At 42.2% G+C, this 16,108-nt stretch overlaps 1 protein-coding gene across 1 annotated transcript in view; it reads right to left on the bottom strand.

Annotated features, from left to right (window-relative positions):
- LOC140196215 (sodium/hydrogen exchanger 9-like) overlaps positions 1-16,108 on the bottom strand; it is a 574,106-nt gene that overhangs the window by 55,794 nt on the left and 502,204 nt on the right. The window contains exon 14 of the mRNA XM_072255022.1: positions 12,796-12,878. Within this exon, the coding sequence (XP_072111123.1) occupies positions 12,796-12,878 (83 nt within the window). The remainder of the gene's footprint in view (positions 1-12,795; positions 12,879-16,108) is intronic.

Raw genomic sequence — 16,108 nt, 5'->3', positions numbered from 1 at the left:
CACTTCCTGTGTACATAAATAACTCATCGCAGGTCACGTGACCACAATGACATCCAAATTAAATCAGCTTTCTCTGGACCAGTCAGATGGATTATGGAGATTGCTGGAGACATCTCAGAGCAGCTCTTGTGTGACAGTGGGGTAACTTACTGTGGCCACCTGAAATACTCCTTTCCAAAAATTGCATGTACTTCAGGTCTGAACCTGACTGCTGAATCAGTAACATCTTTTCATCTTTCCTATTCCTTTGTCTTTTCGTGCTGCCTCCTCTATTCAGACCTTCCTTACTTCTTTATGGACCTTTATTTAATATTTCTATTCCTTGTTCAGTTGAGAAGCTTATTCGTAAGTAGGAGTTTGTTACTGCCACTCCTGCCACAGACAATTTCTGACTCTATTTGTTGGTTATCTCAGGATTTTTCTGTTCCGATGAAGGATAGTGCCTGAAAGAGCAACTGTTCTCCTGTCATGAATGTTTACTGACCTGCTCCGTTGTTTTTCCAGCTTTCATCTGTTTTTGCTTCAGATTTCTGACAATGGCTGCATTTTGCTTTGTAGCTGAATGCCTGTTGAGCCTAGTGACTGGTGCCACCAGGGCAGAGGTCGGCCTGTGCTGCAGCCATCTATCAGGTACAATTTGAGCATATGCATGGCTGCTCTGAGCTGTTAACTTTCCTTCATATATTGTAGTGAAAATCTTCTTAGACTTCACAAGATTACACACTTACTCCCTGCGCTCTTACATAAAAATGTCCATTTCATTAATGCATACCTTACCAGATAAAAACAAAATTGCAGCTAATTTCATTGCTTTGGATAATAAGAGTATGATTATATTTCATTAATGTACAGGGTAGAAGACTCAGGGCAAAATGCAAACAGTTCTAAGATGGTCAAAGCAAACTTAAGGTTTTTTCAGTGTTGCAAGTGACGGTATTATTGAATTAATCCTCCTTCCCTTCCTCCCATGATACACTCTCCTTTCCTATCAGATTCCTTCTTCTTCAGCCCTTTATCTCTTCCACCTATCACCTCTCACCTTTTCACTTCATCCCCCTCCTCCACCCATCTGCCTTCCCCCTTCTAGCTTGTACTCCTTCCCCTCCCTCAACCTTCTTATTCTGGCTCCTTTTCATTCCCCTTCACAGCGGATACCAGTGCTGTCTTCAAATACTTCACCAGGAGGGATACTCATAGGCTGAATTGAAGACTGTATGCACATTGGGTGACAGGCTTGTGGAATATTTCCATTCCATCATTCAGGATTGCTTAAACTTGTCCTTTGTTTTTATGAAGACTTTATGACACAAACTTAGCCAAAACAGATCTCAGCCCGAAACTTCGAGTCTTTATTACTTTCCATAGATGCTGCCTGACCTGATGAGTTCCTCCATTTTGTTGTATTACATCGAATTAATGTACTTAATTTATATATATTTGCCACTTTTAAATCAAACTCGGGCATAATTTGCTCAAGGGTTCTTTCAAGAAAATAACACTGCCTACAAATTTGGCCTGGACAATTAAGATGCTGAACTTTTCTCTAACTTAAAAGTGACAAAAGGTTGATGCAAGACATGCTTTTGTTGTAGGAGGTGGAGTGGTAGATTACAAACATATTTTTCATTTATGTGGGCACAAAGAACAAAGGAAATAACCCAGTCAACAAATTTTCAATTTCTTCCAGGGTTACCGATGGGTGTTTCATTAGGTGAGGGCCGATTTTTCATGGCCATGGCGTGGTTCTTCAGAATAGAACCAGTCACAATGTGACAGATGCCAACAAGATCAACTTGCATCTGTACAGGATCACATTACCCCTCCAGGAATAAAAGGATTCACTCAGAACTTTCATGTGCAGCTTCAGAAAGGCATTTCCAGAAGGTTGGAAAATATCTTTTAAGTTTGCATCCTTGAGTTCCTAAGGACGATGAAATGCATGAATGGAATGATGTCATGTGGGATCTAGAAATCTCAACAGCTAAACCTAACCCCTTTGTGAATAGTGACTATTTGTAATCAAGAGGCCTGAATCAAAGTCACCAGTGGAATTGTTTCAGCCTGTGATCTTGATTTCTGTTTTCGTTCATCATTCATGTTTCCTGGGATGGCATAGTGGTGCAGCAGATTGTGCCGCTGCCTCACTGTTCCAGTGGCCTGGGTTTGATCCTGACCCAGCTGCTGGCTCTGTGGAGCTTGGGAGGAAATCAGAGGATCCAGTGAAAACCCATGTGGTCTCCCTGTGAACATGCATGTGTTGTTCCGGTTTCCTCCCACGTCCAGAAGTCATGATGACTGTTAGATTAATTGACGACTGTGAAATACCCTGAATGGGTACCCTGATGGGTCAGAGTGCAAGAATAGGTTACAATTCATAGTTCAAAGTAATTTGTTATCAAAGTACATTTATGTCATCATATACAACCCTGAGATTCAAGAAACACATTCAAGAAATACAAGAAACACAACAGGATCAATGAAAGACTGCCCGCAATAGGATGGACAACAACCAATGTGCAAAAGAACAACAAAAAAAGAAGAAATAAATATCCAATAAATATTGAGAAAAAGAGATGAAGGATCCTTGAAAGTGAGTCCATAGTTTGTGGGAACTGTTCAGTGATGGGGCATGTGAAGTTACCCCCTCTGGTTCAAGAGCCTAATGGCTGGGGACTGTTTCTGAACCTGGTGGTGTAGGTCCTGAGGCTCTTGTACTTTCTTTTTGATGGCAGCAGCAAGAAGAGAGCATGATCTAGATGTTGGGAGTCCTTAATGATGAATGGTGCATTCCTGTGATAGTGCTCCATTTACATGTGTCAATGGTGGAGAGGGCTTTACCTGTGATGGACTGGCTTTATTCATTACTTTTTGTTGGCTTTTCCATTCAAGGGCATTGGTGTTTCCATACCAGGCTATAATGCAAACAATCAGTGCACTCTCCTCCTTGTCGAAGTTTTAGATGATATGCTGAATCTTCACAAGCTTCTCGGAAAGTAGAGACACTGCTGTGCTTTCTTCATAATGGCACTTGCGTGTTGTACCAAGGACAGATCCTCTGAAATGATAACACCAAGGAATTTAAAGTCGTTGTCCCTCTCCACCTCTGATTCTCCCGATGGATCTTTGGTTTCTTCCCCCTTAAGTCAATAATCAGCTCCTTGATCTTGCTGACATTGAGTACAGTGAAATGAGTGGGGGAATGGGATTGATGGAATTGGTCTGAGAGCCAGCTTAGATTCAATGGGCCAAAATAACTACCTTCTATATGGTAATGAGAAATCTTGATATCTCTGCAAGAGTTTGACACAGTTAACAAGACCCAGATATTTAGTGCAGCCCCAAGAATCAATTCAGTGATTCACTCCTTCTTCTGAAAGTTATCATGTCTCTTGATACCATTATCTACACACTGTATGTGGCCACCCACTCACTGCTGTCAGGGTACATGACATTTAGACCTAAGTAAGACTTTATTTATTTTTATCCTAAGATGTGGGCTGGTAACGAATACCATTAAATAACACTTCAGTGAAGATCCCTGTACTGTGTTAAAGGTGCTATGTAAATACAACTTGTTCAGGTTTATGGAATTTAGTGTCTTGGTTGTATTGAAAGAATTGGTCATAGCATTTCATCCACCCCAATCCTCAACGCTCGTGTTCCCAGTGTTGCATGCTCAGTCTCCTGCTCTTCTCTCTGCATACCCACAAATATATGGCTAAATACAGGGCCAACTTTAAGTTCACTGCTGACACCATTGTTACAGGCCAGATCAACTACGATGAGATGGAATATCGAAAAGAGGTTGCCAACCTTGTGTCATGGTATCAGAGCAACAACAAAGCCTTAACATCAGCAAGACAAAAGAGCTGGTAAGTGACTTAAGGAAGTTGGGGAGAGAGGGGGTGGTGGACACAACCCTGAGGTCATCAGTAGAACTTCTGGAAGAGGTGGTTGACAACTTCAAGTTCCCAGGTGTCCACATCATCAGCAACCACTCCTGGATCCCCCAGATACGGCAATGAGTCCATATACTTCCAACACATCAGCCAACATATTTTCTTAGGTGTCCAAGAACAATAGACAATAGGTGCAGGAGTAGGCCATTCGGCCCTTCAAGCCAGCACCGTCATTCACTGTGATCATGGCTGATCATCCACAATCAGTACCCTGTTCCTGCCTTCTCCCCATATTCCTTGACTCTGCTATCTTTAAGAGCTCTATCTAACTCTTTCTTGAAAAGATCCAGAGAATTGGCCTGCACTGCCCTCTCAGGCAGAGCATTCCACAGATCCACAACTCTCTGTGTGAAAAAGTTCTTCCTCATCTTCGTTCTAAATGGCCTACCCCTTATTCTTAAACTGTGGCCTCTGGTTCTGGACTCCCCCAACATCGGGAACGTTTCTTGCCTCTAGAGTGTCCAATCCCTTAATAATCTTATATGTTTCAATCAGATCCCCTCTCATCCTTCTAAATTCCAGTGTATACAAGCCTAGTCGCTCTAATCTTTCAACATATGACAGTCCCGCCATCCCGGGAATTAACCTCGTGAACCTACACTGCACTCCCTCAATAGCAAGAATGTCCTTCCTCAAATTTGGAGACCAAAACTGCACACAATACTCCAGGTGTGGTCTCACCAGGGCCCTGTACAACTGTGAAGATTTGGCTTGTCTGAGGATTCCCTTGAACTTCCACAGATGAGCTACAGCCCGTGATGGGGTGTATTTCAGCCTGTTATGACATCTGCTCCGCTCTGGACCGAACTTCAAACAACGTCTAGTGATGATGATCACAAACTCATCTGGTTCATTAATGCGGAGGAAATTTGACATGGTCATGCTGGCTGATCTATCAGTAATTCCAGAACTATGCTATTCTTAATTTAGATTAAAATGGCCCCAGGAGCCATTCCATTGCAGAAGGTCGAAATTAGATTTATCATCACTGATAACACGTTGAGAGATTTGTTGTTTTGTGGCAGCAAGATATAAAAATTACAGTATTATAATTTACAAAATAAATAAGTAGTTCCAAAGTTGAATATTGAGGTAGTGTTCATAGACTATTCAGGAACCTGATGGCAGAGGAGAAGAAGCTTTCTTAAAATGTTGGGTGTGGGTCTTCAGGCTTCTGTACCTCCTCTCTGATGGTGGCGACACGAAGAGGACATGTACTGGATGGTGAAGTTCTTGAATGATGAACGTCACCATTTTGAGGAACCACGTTTTTAAGAGGGCCTTGATGGTGGACATCCATTGTGCCTGTGATGGAGCTAACTGAATCTACAACCCCTGTAGCCTCTTGTGTATATGCATAGAAATTTGCAAAAGTTTTTCGGTGACATATCAAATCTCGCCAAACTTGTAACAAAGTAGCACTGCCTTCTTAATGATTGCACCAAAGTGTTAGGCCCGAGAGAGATACTCTGAAATGCTGACAGCCAGGAAGATGAAGCTGCTCACTCTTTCAATCACTGACCCCTTGATCTGGACAGGTGAGTATTCTCCCGACTTCGCCTTCCTGAAGACCACAATCAATTATTTGGTCTTGCTGACCTTGAGAGTGTGGTTGTTTTTGTGACATGACTGAACCACCTGATCTCTCCTGGGCCTGTATGCTTGCTTGTTGCCAGGTAGTTGACTTGTTAGGCCATTATAGGGGTTACTTGGAAGGTGCAAAGAAATAACAGTAACATCCAGATCCCAAAAAAGAAATTTAAAATATCCTTTAACTGCAGAATGAGTTAAGAGGAAGAGGTGTGTATGAGTTCGTCAGATTAAGCAGACAAGTTCTACTTAACAGCTGCAAGATTTACAGTTAACGCAAAGGAAATTAGCAACTTCCCAAGACTTCCTGAGCTAATATCAATGACCTTGTATCATTCAAAAATTGAGCTCGGCAGGGAGGGGAAGCTTAATTGTGGTAGTTAGCACTGGATACGAAATGTACAACAGGATAGATAGATGTTATTACAGACACTTAATAACGTGGTGATGTAACTACGAACACTATTTTATAAGCTGGTGGCTGTGCTAATATATAAGTAATATAGGGTCGGAATTGATCCTTACAACATGCAATATATTTACTCACCAAGGGTAAGATATTAAAAAAAGCTTTAAAAAAAATAATTCATTGACTAGTTGTGGAATTTATTGGTAGGTCCAACATTTACTGACCCCTGAAGCCAGACCATTGCAAAAGACAGCTAAGAGACAACCATTCTGGTACAGTTGGCATCACACATAGGCCAGGATAGATTTCCACCCTCAAGGACAGAGTAACCCATTTGGATTTGTAGATAATCTCATAATTTCATGGTCCTATGACTCACCCCAGCTTTTTGTTTTGAGATATATTCAACTTACTGAATTGAAATTTTATGCTGCTCTGATGGGATTTGAACTTGTGTCTCCAGGTCAACTGTCTAGGTGTCCTCAGTTTCTGGTGTATACTGGAGCAAAAAACAATGGAGAGACCCTCAGCTGCTTTTGCCAAAATTGTCAGAAGCCTTGTTCTTTGCTTTTCAAATTGTTACTATTCATCTCAGCTTGAAAAGGAAGCTGAAAATATTCCAACAATCCTTCCTCAATCAAAGCTGTCTCCAAATATGGCTCAGTGGCTGTTTTCTCTTGGATAAGCATACTGAAACATTCCAACTATTCATAGTGCTTAGCTCAGAATTTATTTTATAACTGTAAAGATTTCTGGAAATATTACTATTCAATATTGGAAATTTAGAGCTGTTGGTGTACAATGAGTTCTAGTTGATGAGGCACTTAACTTTGAAAGGGTCACAGAGAATGATTCCAGATTTTAGATGAATACTTAATTCATTCTAGAACACTGAACTATGATTAGAAATCATACAGATCACAAAAAACAGCTTCAAAGATAAAACAAAAATCCCATGCACTCAGCAGTTTGTTATAGGAGGGTGTTCACTCAGTAACCTTTTCAAACAGCTGGTCTGTATTGGACTTTTACCAAATATGTTCAAAGAAACACTTCCAATTCTCCACAGTTTCATGTTGTCAGAAGCTTTCTGACAAGAGCTCTAATTAAAATATTTGAAATCCAAGTGTCCCTTTCCATATCCCAGTTCTAAATTATCGACATAGAATATAACTCCTGAAGACCCTCTGTCTGCTCATCACACAAGAGCACTTAATTAATTTTGAGGGAATAAATGTAAATTTTATTGCTTAATACAGAGGCAATTCTTTCAAGTGATAAACTAAAACATCACTTAAAAGCAACGAACAATCTGCTAGAGGAACTCAGTGGGTCGAGTGGCATCTGTGGAGTGAGGGAAGGAATTGTTGAAATTTCACATTTCTTTCAGACAACAGTTTGTTTCTTCAGATTCCAGCACCTACAGTCACATGTGCCTCAATCTAATACTTAAAAACATTCTGGAGTTAGTTTGAAGGATGACTAAAAACCTATCAATCATTTTCCAGCAATAAGTTGTAACAGACACGGATAAGCCCATAATGTAATGAATGAAGTTTGTTTAAAGTCAGAAACAGAATCAGGTTTAATATCACTGGCATATGTTTTGCAAGACACAAAAAATACTGTAAATTACACACACACACACACACACACACACACACACACACGAAGCACTGGTCTATCATACCATACAAGACCCAAGATGTAGACTGTGCAAGGAACCCACTGAAACCATCCAGCACATAGTAGCAGGGTGCAAGATGCAGACAGCGACAGCATACACTAAGCGGCGCAACCAAGTTGCAGGAATTGTGTACAGGAACATCAGCGCTGAATACGGCTTGGACGTTCCCAAGTCCAAATGGGAAACACCCGAGGAGGGAGTGGAGAATGACAAAGCTAAGATCCTGAGGGAATTCCAAATACAGACTGAAAGGCAAGCACTGGCCAACAAAACAAACATAGCAATACTGGACAAGAAACAGAAGAAAGCAATAGTAATAGATGTGGAAACCCGGAATGACAGTAACATCAGGAAGAAAGAATATGAGAAGCTGGAGAAATATCAGGTCTTGCAAGAGCGGATAGAAAAGATGAGGAAGGTTAAAACCGGAGTAATCTCTGTGGTGTTAGAGTGGCTCCAACAAATCCTGGGAACAACATCTGAGATCTCGGTGCAGAAGAGCACAGTACTAGGAACAGCAAGGATACTGAGCTGAACGCTCAAACTCGCGGGCCTCTGGTAGAGGACCCAAGATTGAGGGAAAAATACACATACACACCACTCATAAGGGGTGAGAGAAAAAATATATACTGTAGCAACACATAAAATGCTGGAGGAGCAGGGTCAAGCTGCATCTATGAAATGAACAAACAGTTGACATTCTGGGTCGAGACACTTCTTCAGGACTGAAAAGGAAGGGGGAGGATGGCAGAATAAAAAAGGTGATGGGAGGGGAAGGAGGTAGGTGAATCCAGGTGAGTAGGAAAGATAAAAGGCTTCTTTCATCTGGGGAAGTGATAGGTAGGTGAGAAGAGGTAAGAGGCCAGAGTGGGGAATAGAAGAAGATGGGAGGGGGAGGGAAAATTTTGGTTTACCAGAAGAAGAAATCAATATTCATGCCATCAGGTTGGAGGCTGCCCAGACAGAATATAAGGCGTTGCTTCTCCACACTGAGGGTGGCTTCATCTTGGCACAAAAGTGGCCATGGACCGACATCTTAGAACAGGAATGGGAATCTGATGGCAGAGGATTCTCCTTCAGGGTAGGCATCCCTTGAAGAGGCTTCACGGTGGAGCAGCAAATCAGAAACATGGTAAAGACTGCAAATGCTGGAAATCTAGAGCAACATACACAAAATGCTGGAGGAACTCAGCAGGTCAGGCAGTATTTATAGAAATGAATAAACAATCAATGTTTCCGGTCAACACCCTTCTTCAGGACTAGAAAGGAAGGAGGAAGACTGCAGAACCCTTCCTCTCCAGCTCTTTATCTTTTCTACACACCTGGCTTCACTTATCACCTTCTGACTATTCTTCATCCCCCCGCCACCACACCTTTTTATTCTGGCATCTTCCCCCTTCAGTTCCTGTCCTGGGCAAGGGTCTTGGCCTGAAACGCCAAACTGTTTGTCCATTTCTCTGGATGCTGCCTAAGTTGCTGAGTTCCTCTAGCATTCTTTGTGAGTTGCTTTGGATTTTGAGCATCTGCAGACTTCCTCGTGTGTGTATATATAGCTGTTCCTAAAACGTTTAGTGTCTGCCTTCTGATTCCTGTGGCTCCTCCTTGATGGTATCAATGACAATGTTAGCGACCTTTAGATAGTGAGGGACCATACAGGTGGAGGCATGGTCAGGTCCTGAAGACCATCGCTGAAGCCGTCAGCGCAGGAGTTGAGTGGGCGAGGCGGTCCCGACCCTCCATGCAGACCATTGCCTTTGTCAGAGCTGGGGAGCCCCCAATACCTGCCAAAAGAACATCTGCAGGCATCCTGACCTCAGCAAGGGACTGGCAGCTGTTGGTGGACCTTGAACGGCAGCTGAAGTTCCCCAACCATATCGCAAACACCACCCTGCGACCAGACATTGTCCTTGTGTCTGAGTCTACTAAGCAAGTGGTGCTGCTGGAGCTGACAGTCCCATGGGAGGATAGCTTGGAAGAGGCCTTTGAAAGGAAGCTCTCCAAGTACGCAGGACTGGTCAGCAACTGTCAGCAGGCTGGATGGAGAGCGAGGTGTCTCCCAGTGGAGGTTGGTTGTAGGGAATTTGCAGCCCGTTCCTTAGCTAGATCCTTCTCGAGGGAGAGAGGAAGAGGAGAGCCATCCGCAGTACCACTGATGCGGCAGAGAGGGCCTCAAGATGGCTGTGGCTCAAAAGAGGGGAGCCATGGAGTCATAAGTAGCTAGCCATCTGGACACAAGCTGTGGTCTGATCAGCCCCGGCTGTGTCACCTGGAGGAGGTTGTATGATGTTGAAAGACCTGAAACACCCGATGATTCCAGGAACATCACTGAGGATGTGTCCAGAAGCATCAGTAGATGTATGTATACAGCAAAATTGTACAATATTGAGGAAAACCATTGCTGTCCAGTGAGGAAGAGCTCTTTTCATTCACTGGAGGACACAGATGTAAAGAAATGAAAAAAGATCTACTGGTCAGACAAGACAATTTATTCAACTTGATTTCACTTCGAACCCACTGCTGACTGTATGGTGGAATTAAATCCAATAGCATCTAAGGAAGTGGATATGTATTTGAAGGAAAAGATTGGAGTAGGCACAAAGGATTGGCACAATCAGCTAAATGGCTGTGGGATTCAGTGAGAGCTGAATCTGCACTGTAATATGGCAAACATTGCTGTGTATGATTTAATGCCTGTGAGCAAGTGGAAATGTGTATAAAAGCAGAACAATACAACAGAGAGAGAATGGAACTAATGAAAGGGAATATTGCATAGGGAAACAGCAGTGACAGAAACAAAAAGAGTGGATTCACTGGAAGCAGTGATTGGCAAGAGAAATATATGAGCCATAGAATATTTAAATTAATTTAGGTGCATTTTAATTGCACTTCTGTATGTCCATCTGTTTCTCTAGTTTGCTTAATTGGATCATATTGTCATCTGTTATGAAAGAATACTGAACAGCTTTAATGGAATGGCTGCTCTGAATCTGCATTATTTATATATAACAAGTTGAAACTTTTTTGTAATGATAATTTTTTGTGAAACTGTATTCAGGCTGCATTCACACTGAATCCAGCAAACTGGGGAAAATAAATATAGCCATTATAACTACCCATTATAATATAGCCTATACATTAGTCTTAAGTATGTGGTTTAGAACTCATGGATCCAACCTCCAGCAAGGCTACTTCCACCCTGATAAAGTTTGGAAAATCAAAGGAAGTTTTAATTAAACATAGAGTAACAATCTGGCATAAAACCACAAGACACAGGAGCAGAATTATAAAGCCTCAACAATACAATGCTAACATTGCATTTGCCTTCCTTCCTTACCACTGACTCAACCTGCAAGTTAATCTTTAGGGAATCCTGTACAAGCATAGAAGTCCCTTGGTCTGACCTTGCAGGTCAGTATGTTACAGGCACCGCTGATTTGCGACCACACAGACCATATGAGATGTGACAAACTGAAGCATAAATGGAAAATGAAAACTTTTCTCATGCATGGCATTTGGAAGAGAAAAAGTACATAATGACTGTTTGGCCAAGCCATAAACAGGAAGGGGTCATTGTACTAATATGCTCTGCCATCCTTTATCTGTTTTAATATCAAAGTATAAAATGGCAGCTATTGCACAATTCTGCCAATGAATGAAGATAATTTGGCAAATGCTTAGGAGTAAAATGTCATCTTTTGTCACTAAAGACAATCTAACTAAATTTCATACAGAGTATATAAAGCACTGCCTTTACTGTATTGCACTTTTAGTGCAAACCTTTTGGGGATGGATTGCTCACCCTGTGGTTTCTATATGGACATTAACATGTTTAGTAACTTCGAACATTACAATTTGGTGAAACTCTTGTGAAAACCTGTGTAAAAGCGTAGACACTAAGACACTGGGGAAAATCTGGTCTATCTGTTATCCAGTAATAACTAACAGGAAGAGGAAGACATCTAACACTATTCTTTTTCCAGGTTAGTCAAATACTGAAGTGGCTTTAAATGAAGTGCCCAATATTAGTTTGAAGAGCCCTTTGTATAAGTGGGTAGAATGGAATGTGGCTAGTACTGGGGTTGCTTTATTGTATTACCTGATGTATCCAATGAGGAATAGTAACAGATACCAGGGAGTGGAGTAAACTTAAATAGACATTGACTTGGTGTTAGAGTTCACCTTCCAGATCCAAAATGCTACTTAAAACAGTTTCATGTTTCATGGGTTTCATGTTTCTCTTTGAACAGTTTTTTTGGGTTTTGTGGCTATCTGGAAAAGATGAATCTCAGAGTTGTATACTGCATACTTTGATAACAAATCGACCTTTGAACCTGCTTTAGTACCTTTCCCTCGGTACTTTCTTGTTCGTTCCCACATGTCCACATCCATATTCCATAAAAGCAGATGTGGTACTTTCTGATAAAGCACAAACTATTTATAAGTTAATACAAGATGCTTTACAGGCAAACTAAGGAAGAAACTGCTCCAGACTCTCCACTGTCAGTATGCACCATGTGTACAAAAGTCAAACAGCATGCACATGAAAAATTATACACTTACATTTCTTCTCCATAAGCATAAGTGGTTTAAGCTGGCTTGCATCCTGTGGGTTGTGCACTGGTTTAACTGTGGCGATCACTTGGAGAAAGATCATTAATTAGGGAGATTAAGGACCCTGACCTACCTTTCAAACAAACACAAAATGCTGGAGGAACTCAGCAGGTCAAGGCAGCGTATACAGTGAGGACTAAACAGTCAACGTTTCCAGCTGAGACTCTTCACTAGTTCTAGAAAGGAAGGGGGAAGGGGAAGGAGTACAGGCTGACAGGTGATAGGCAAAACCAGCTGAAGGGAGAGGTAGGTGCATGGGTGAGGGGGTATAAAGTCAGATGCTGGGAGGTGATAGGTGGAAGAGGTAAAGAGCTGAAGAAGGAGGATATTTTCTTAGAAATATGTGAGCACCGTCAAAAATTGGAAGGGCAGAGACCTGGATCATTGCAATACATTTAAGTATAAAATTATTCTTTACCCAATGTACTGCGAGGCTTCTTGTTTCTTGAATTAACTGACATGGGCAACCCCATGCAAAAGATTATCCAAACATAAACCCCGCTGAATCATGATTTACAGTTCATCCGAATAAAAGATACTTGTGATCAAAGTTGTACCATATCCGGAACATCCAGGCACTTTCCATCTCTGTGGTATTCACCTCTTGCCTGCCTTCGGCACTCTGGGGAAATAAAAAAAAAAGCATTCTTTTCTCAGAAAAGGTTATTTCTGGTCTGTTTGTAAATACTGTTAACTCAAACAAGAGAGTGTACTGTATGACTGCACAGTCTTGGAGTGACGAGACTTTTGCATTAGTATGTAAATTGGAACATCTAAACAGTGCTGTGAAACCACTGAGATGAATCCCACAGCAAATCAACAAATGCCACAAAAGGACAAAAAAATAAGAAATACAATAGGAAGAGTTCATTTCAACACAATATAAAATACTGTGGCACAAATGGAATCTAAAATTTATGCCCATTGCTGAGGACACAGATTTAAAGAATTAGAATCAGAATCAGGTTTAGTATAGAACATAGAATAGTACAGCACAATACAGGCCCTTCGGCCCACAATGTTGTGCCGACCCTCAAACCCTGCCTCCCATACAAGCCCCCACCTTAAATTCCTCCGTATACCTGTCTAGTAGTCTCTTAAACTTCACTAGTGTATCTGCCTCCACCACTGACTCAGGCAGTGCATTCCATGCACCAACCACTCTCTGAGTAAAAAACCTTACTCTAATATCCCCCTTGAACTTCCCACCCCTTACCTTAAAGCCATGTCTTCTTGTATTGAGCAGTCGTGCCCTGGGGAAGAGGCGCTGGCTATCCACTCTATCTATTCCTCTTATTATCTTGTACACCTAATATCACTGGCATATGTCGTGAAATTTGTTGTCTTTGCAGCAGCAGTAAAGTGCAATACATAATAATAGAGAAAAATAGCCCGTGAATTACAGTAAGTATATTTGTAAGTTCATGGGTTCAATGTCCATTCAGAAACTGGATGGCAGAGGGGAAGAAGCAGTTTCTGAATCATAAAGTCCGTATCTTCAGTCTCCTGTACCTCCTTCCTGACGGTGGCAATGGGAACAAGGCAGTCCTGGGTGATGGGGGTCCTTAATAATGGACACTGGCTTCCTAAGGTACTGCTCCTTGAAGATGTCTTGGATACTACAGAGGCTAGTGTTGATGACGGAGTTGACTAAGCTTACAACTCTGCAGCTTATTTTGATCCTGTGCAGTCGCCCCACCTCCATTCCAGATGGTGATGCAACCCTTTGAGAAGTTGAGACAGTTCATTTATTTTGAACACAGCAACTTGATTTCACTTGAATCTGCTGCTGACAGGGTGACGGAATTAGATCTGATAGCATCAGCATTGGGAAATGGATATGTATTTAAAGGGGCACAAAGGATAACGTTGGAGAGTGAAGTTAATGAGACTTGTCTTTCAATGTAGAACTGACTCTACATTGTAACACGGCAAACATCGAAGTGTATGATATCATGCCTGAGAAAGTGGAAGTGTTTCTTTTATGCCCTATCTTATAATATCATTGCTGTCACAATGTAGATTGTTAAAGCAAATACAAGTACTAATGTGGCATAAAGAAAATCAAAGCATAACGGTCAGACAAGTCAAAAACCATGCTAGGTGCAAAGAGTGCATTGCAGAACATCAAGTATTGTGGGTTTGCCCCACCAGTGAGTTGCTGGAAAGCGATGAAGCTGAGCTTGTTCTGTACTACAGTCTCCCAGGGAAGAAGGAGTTAGGGGTGGTGTGAGGAAGCGGTGCACGGTCCAGTGGTGCAAAGACTGTCTTGGACTGTCTTGTGATCGCTGTTGGACATTAGTAATGTAAAATACTGCAAGTCCTGTTCATTGGTGAGACCGACAGTGGGCGAGCTGCATGGCCTTGGTTGTGCGGATCAACCTCATGCAGCGACATCATCTGTTGCAGCCACCAGGGAGGAGACACCGGAGGCGGTGTGGGAGAGAGCAGAGGCATGATGGGTGAGCTGGAGTCTGTGCTTGGTTGGGTGCTGGACCCTCCTCCTGGTTCTGCTGTCCAATGTTCACTACCGGGAAGACAAGCTGTATTGTGTTCATATGTGGATGCACTAGCATATGATGAGGAACTGCTGTGTACTTGTTCTTGCAGAGACATGGCTCCAAGACAACATCCCATGCACGATCAATCTACAGGCTATGCCACTCAAGAACAAGCAATATTAGTTTCTTGTGACAGTATGTTTTTCTACTATCGTTACTATATGAACTGTGTGCTGTGTGTGACTGTTGGTACTATGTTTTGTACCTTGGCCCTGGAAGAACTCTGTTTCACTTGGCTGTATTTATGTGGAGGTTAGAGTGACAATTAAACTTGAACCTGAATATGAATCAAGTTAAATACCTGCAGAAGATTGGGGCACCAATTTAGACTATGTCGTTATGTTGAAAGAACAGAGCTGGCCGAAGTCTGGAGACTGGAGGCACAGAGCCTTGTCTTGGAGTTGGAGGACTGTCTGTGTGTATGGGTGGAAGGGAAGGTGGGAGGAAAGAAAGGGCTTGTTTTGCTGTTGTTGTTTCGTTGCTCGTTGAATTCTGTTTGGTTGTGTTCTCTGTTGTTGTGTCGAGCTTTGTGGGCATGCTATGTTGGCGCTGGCATGTGTGGCATCACTTGCAGACTGCCCAGCACATGCTTAAGTGTGTTGGTTGTTAACAGAAACAACGCATTTCATTATATGTTTCTGTGTACAGTACTGTGCAAAAGCCTTAAGCACAGACATATAGCTAGAGTGCCTAAGAATTTTGCACAGTACTGCAGTGATTTTATGTATTGCACTACACTACTGCTGCAAAAAAAATCATGATGATAAACCTGATTCTGATTTGGGTCTCCATTGTGGACCGGAAGTGGGAAGGAAGCAGGGAGAGTGGAATCATGATGGGAAAAGGGGAAGGGAGAGGGGAGGGAGTGGGAAACAACAGAGAGACATTCTGTAATGATCACTAAACCAATTGTTCAGAATCAAGTGACCTTGCCAGGTGTCTCCGGGCTGGGTATGTCTGCACCCATTGCCCCTGGCACTCCTTCTCTGCCACCTGTCCCACACCCTTCCTGCTGAACTCCACCCTTGCCTTTCCCAACATCCTTTGCACCAGCCAGATTTACCAACTTGCCGTCTGCTCCACGTTGACAAAAAGAGTACTGTGCAAAAGCCTTAGGCACCTTAGCTGTAAGTAAGTATGTGGCTGAGAATTTTGCACAGTTCTGTAGGAGAGATAAATATATCTGAGCCTGATAACTTGGTAAAGAACAAGTACATACCAAGAAGGTGAAAACAAGGAAAAAACACTTGGAAGCAAGTAAATTAGGGGCAGAACGCTGATTTAGAGAGAG

This window comes from Mobula birostris, chromosome 4 (genome assembly GCF_030028105.1).
Source record: "Mobula birostris isolate sMobBir1 chromosome 4, sMobBir1.hap1, whole genome shotgun sequence".
NCBI classification, from domain to species: Eukaryota; Metazoa; Chordata; class Chondrichthyes; order Myliobatiformes; family Myliobatidae; genus Mobula; species Mobula birostris.
This window is presented reverse-complemented; position numbering and strand designations above follow the sequence as displayed.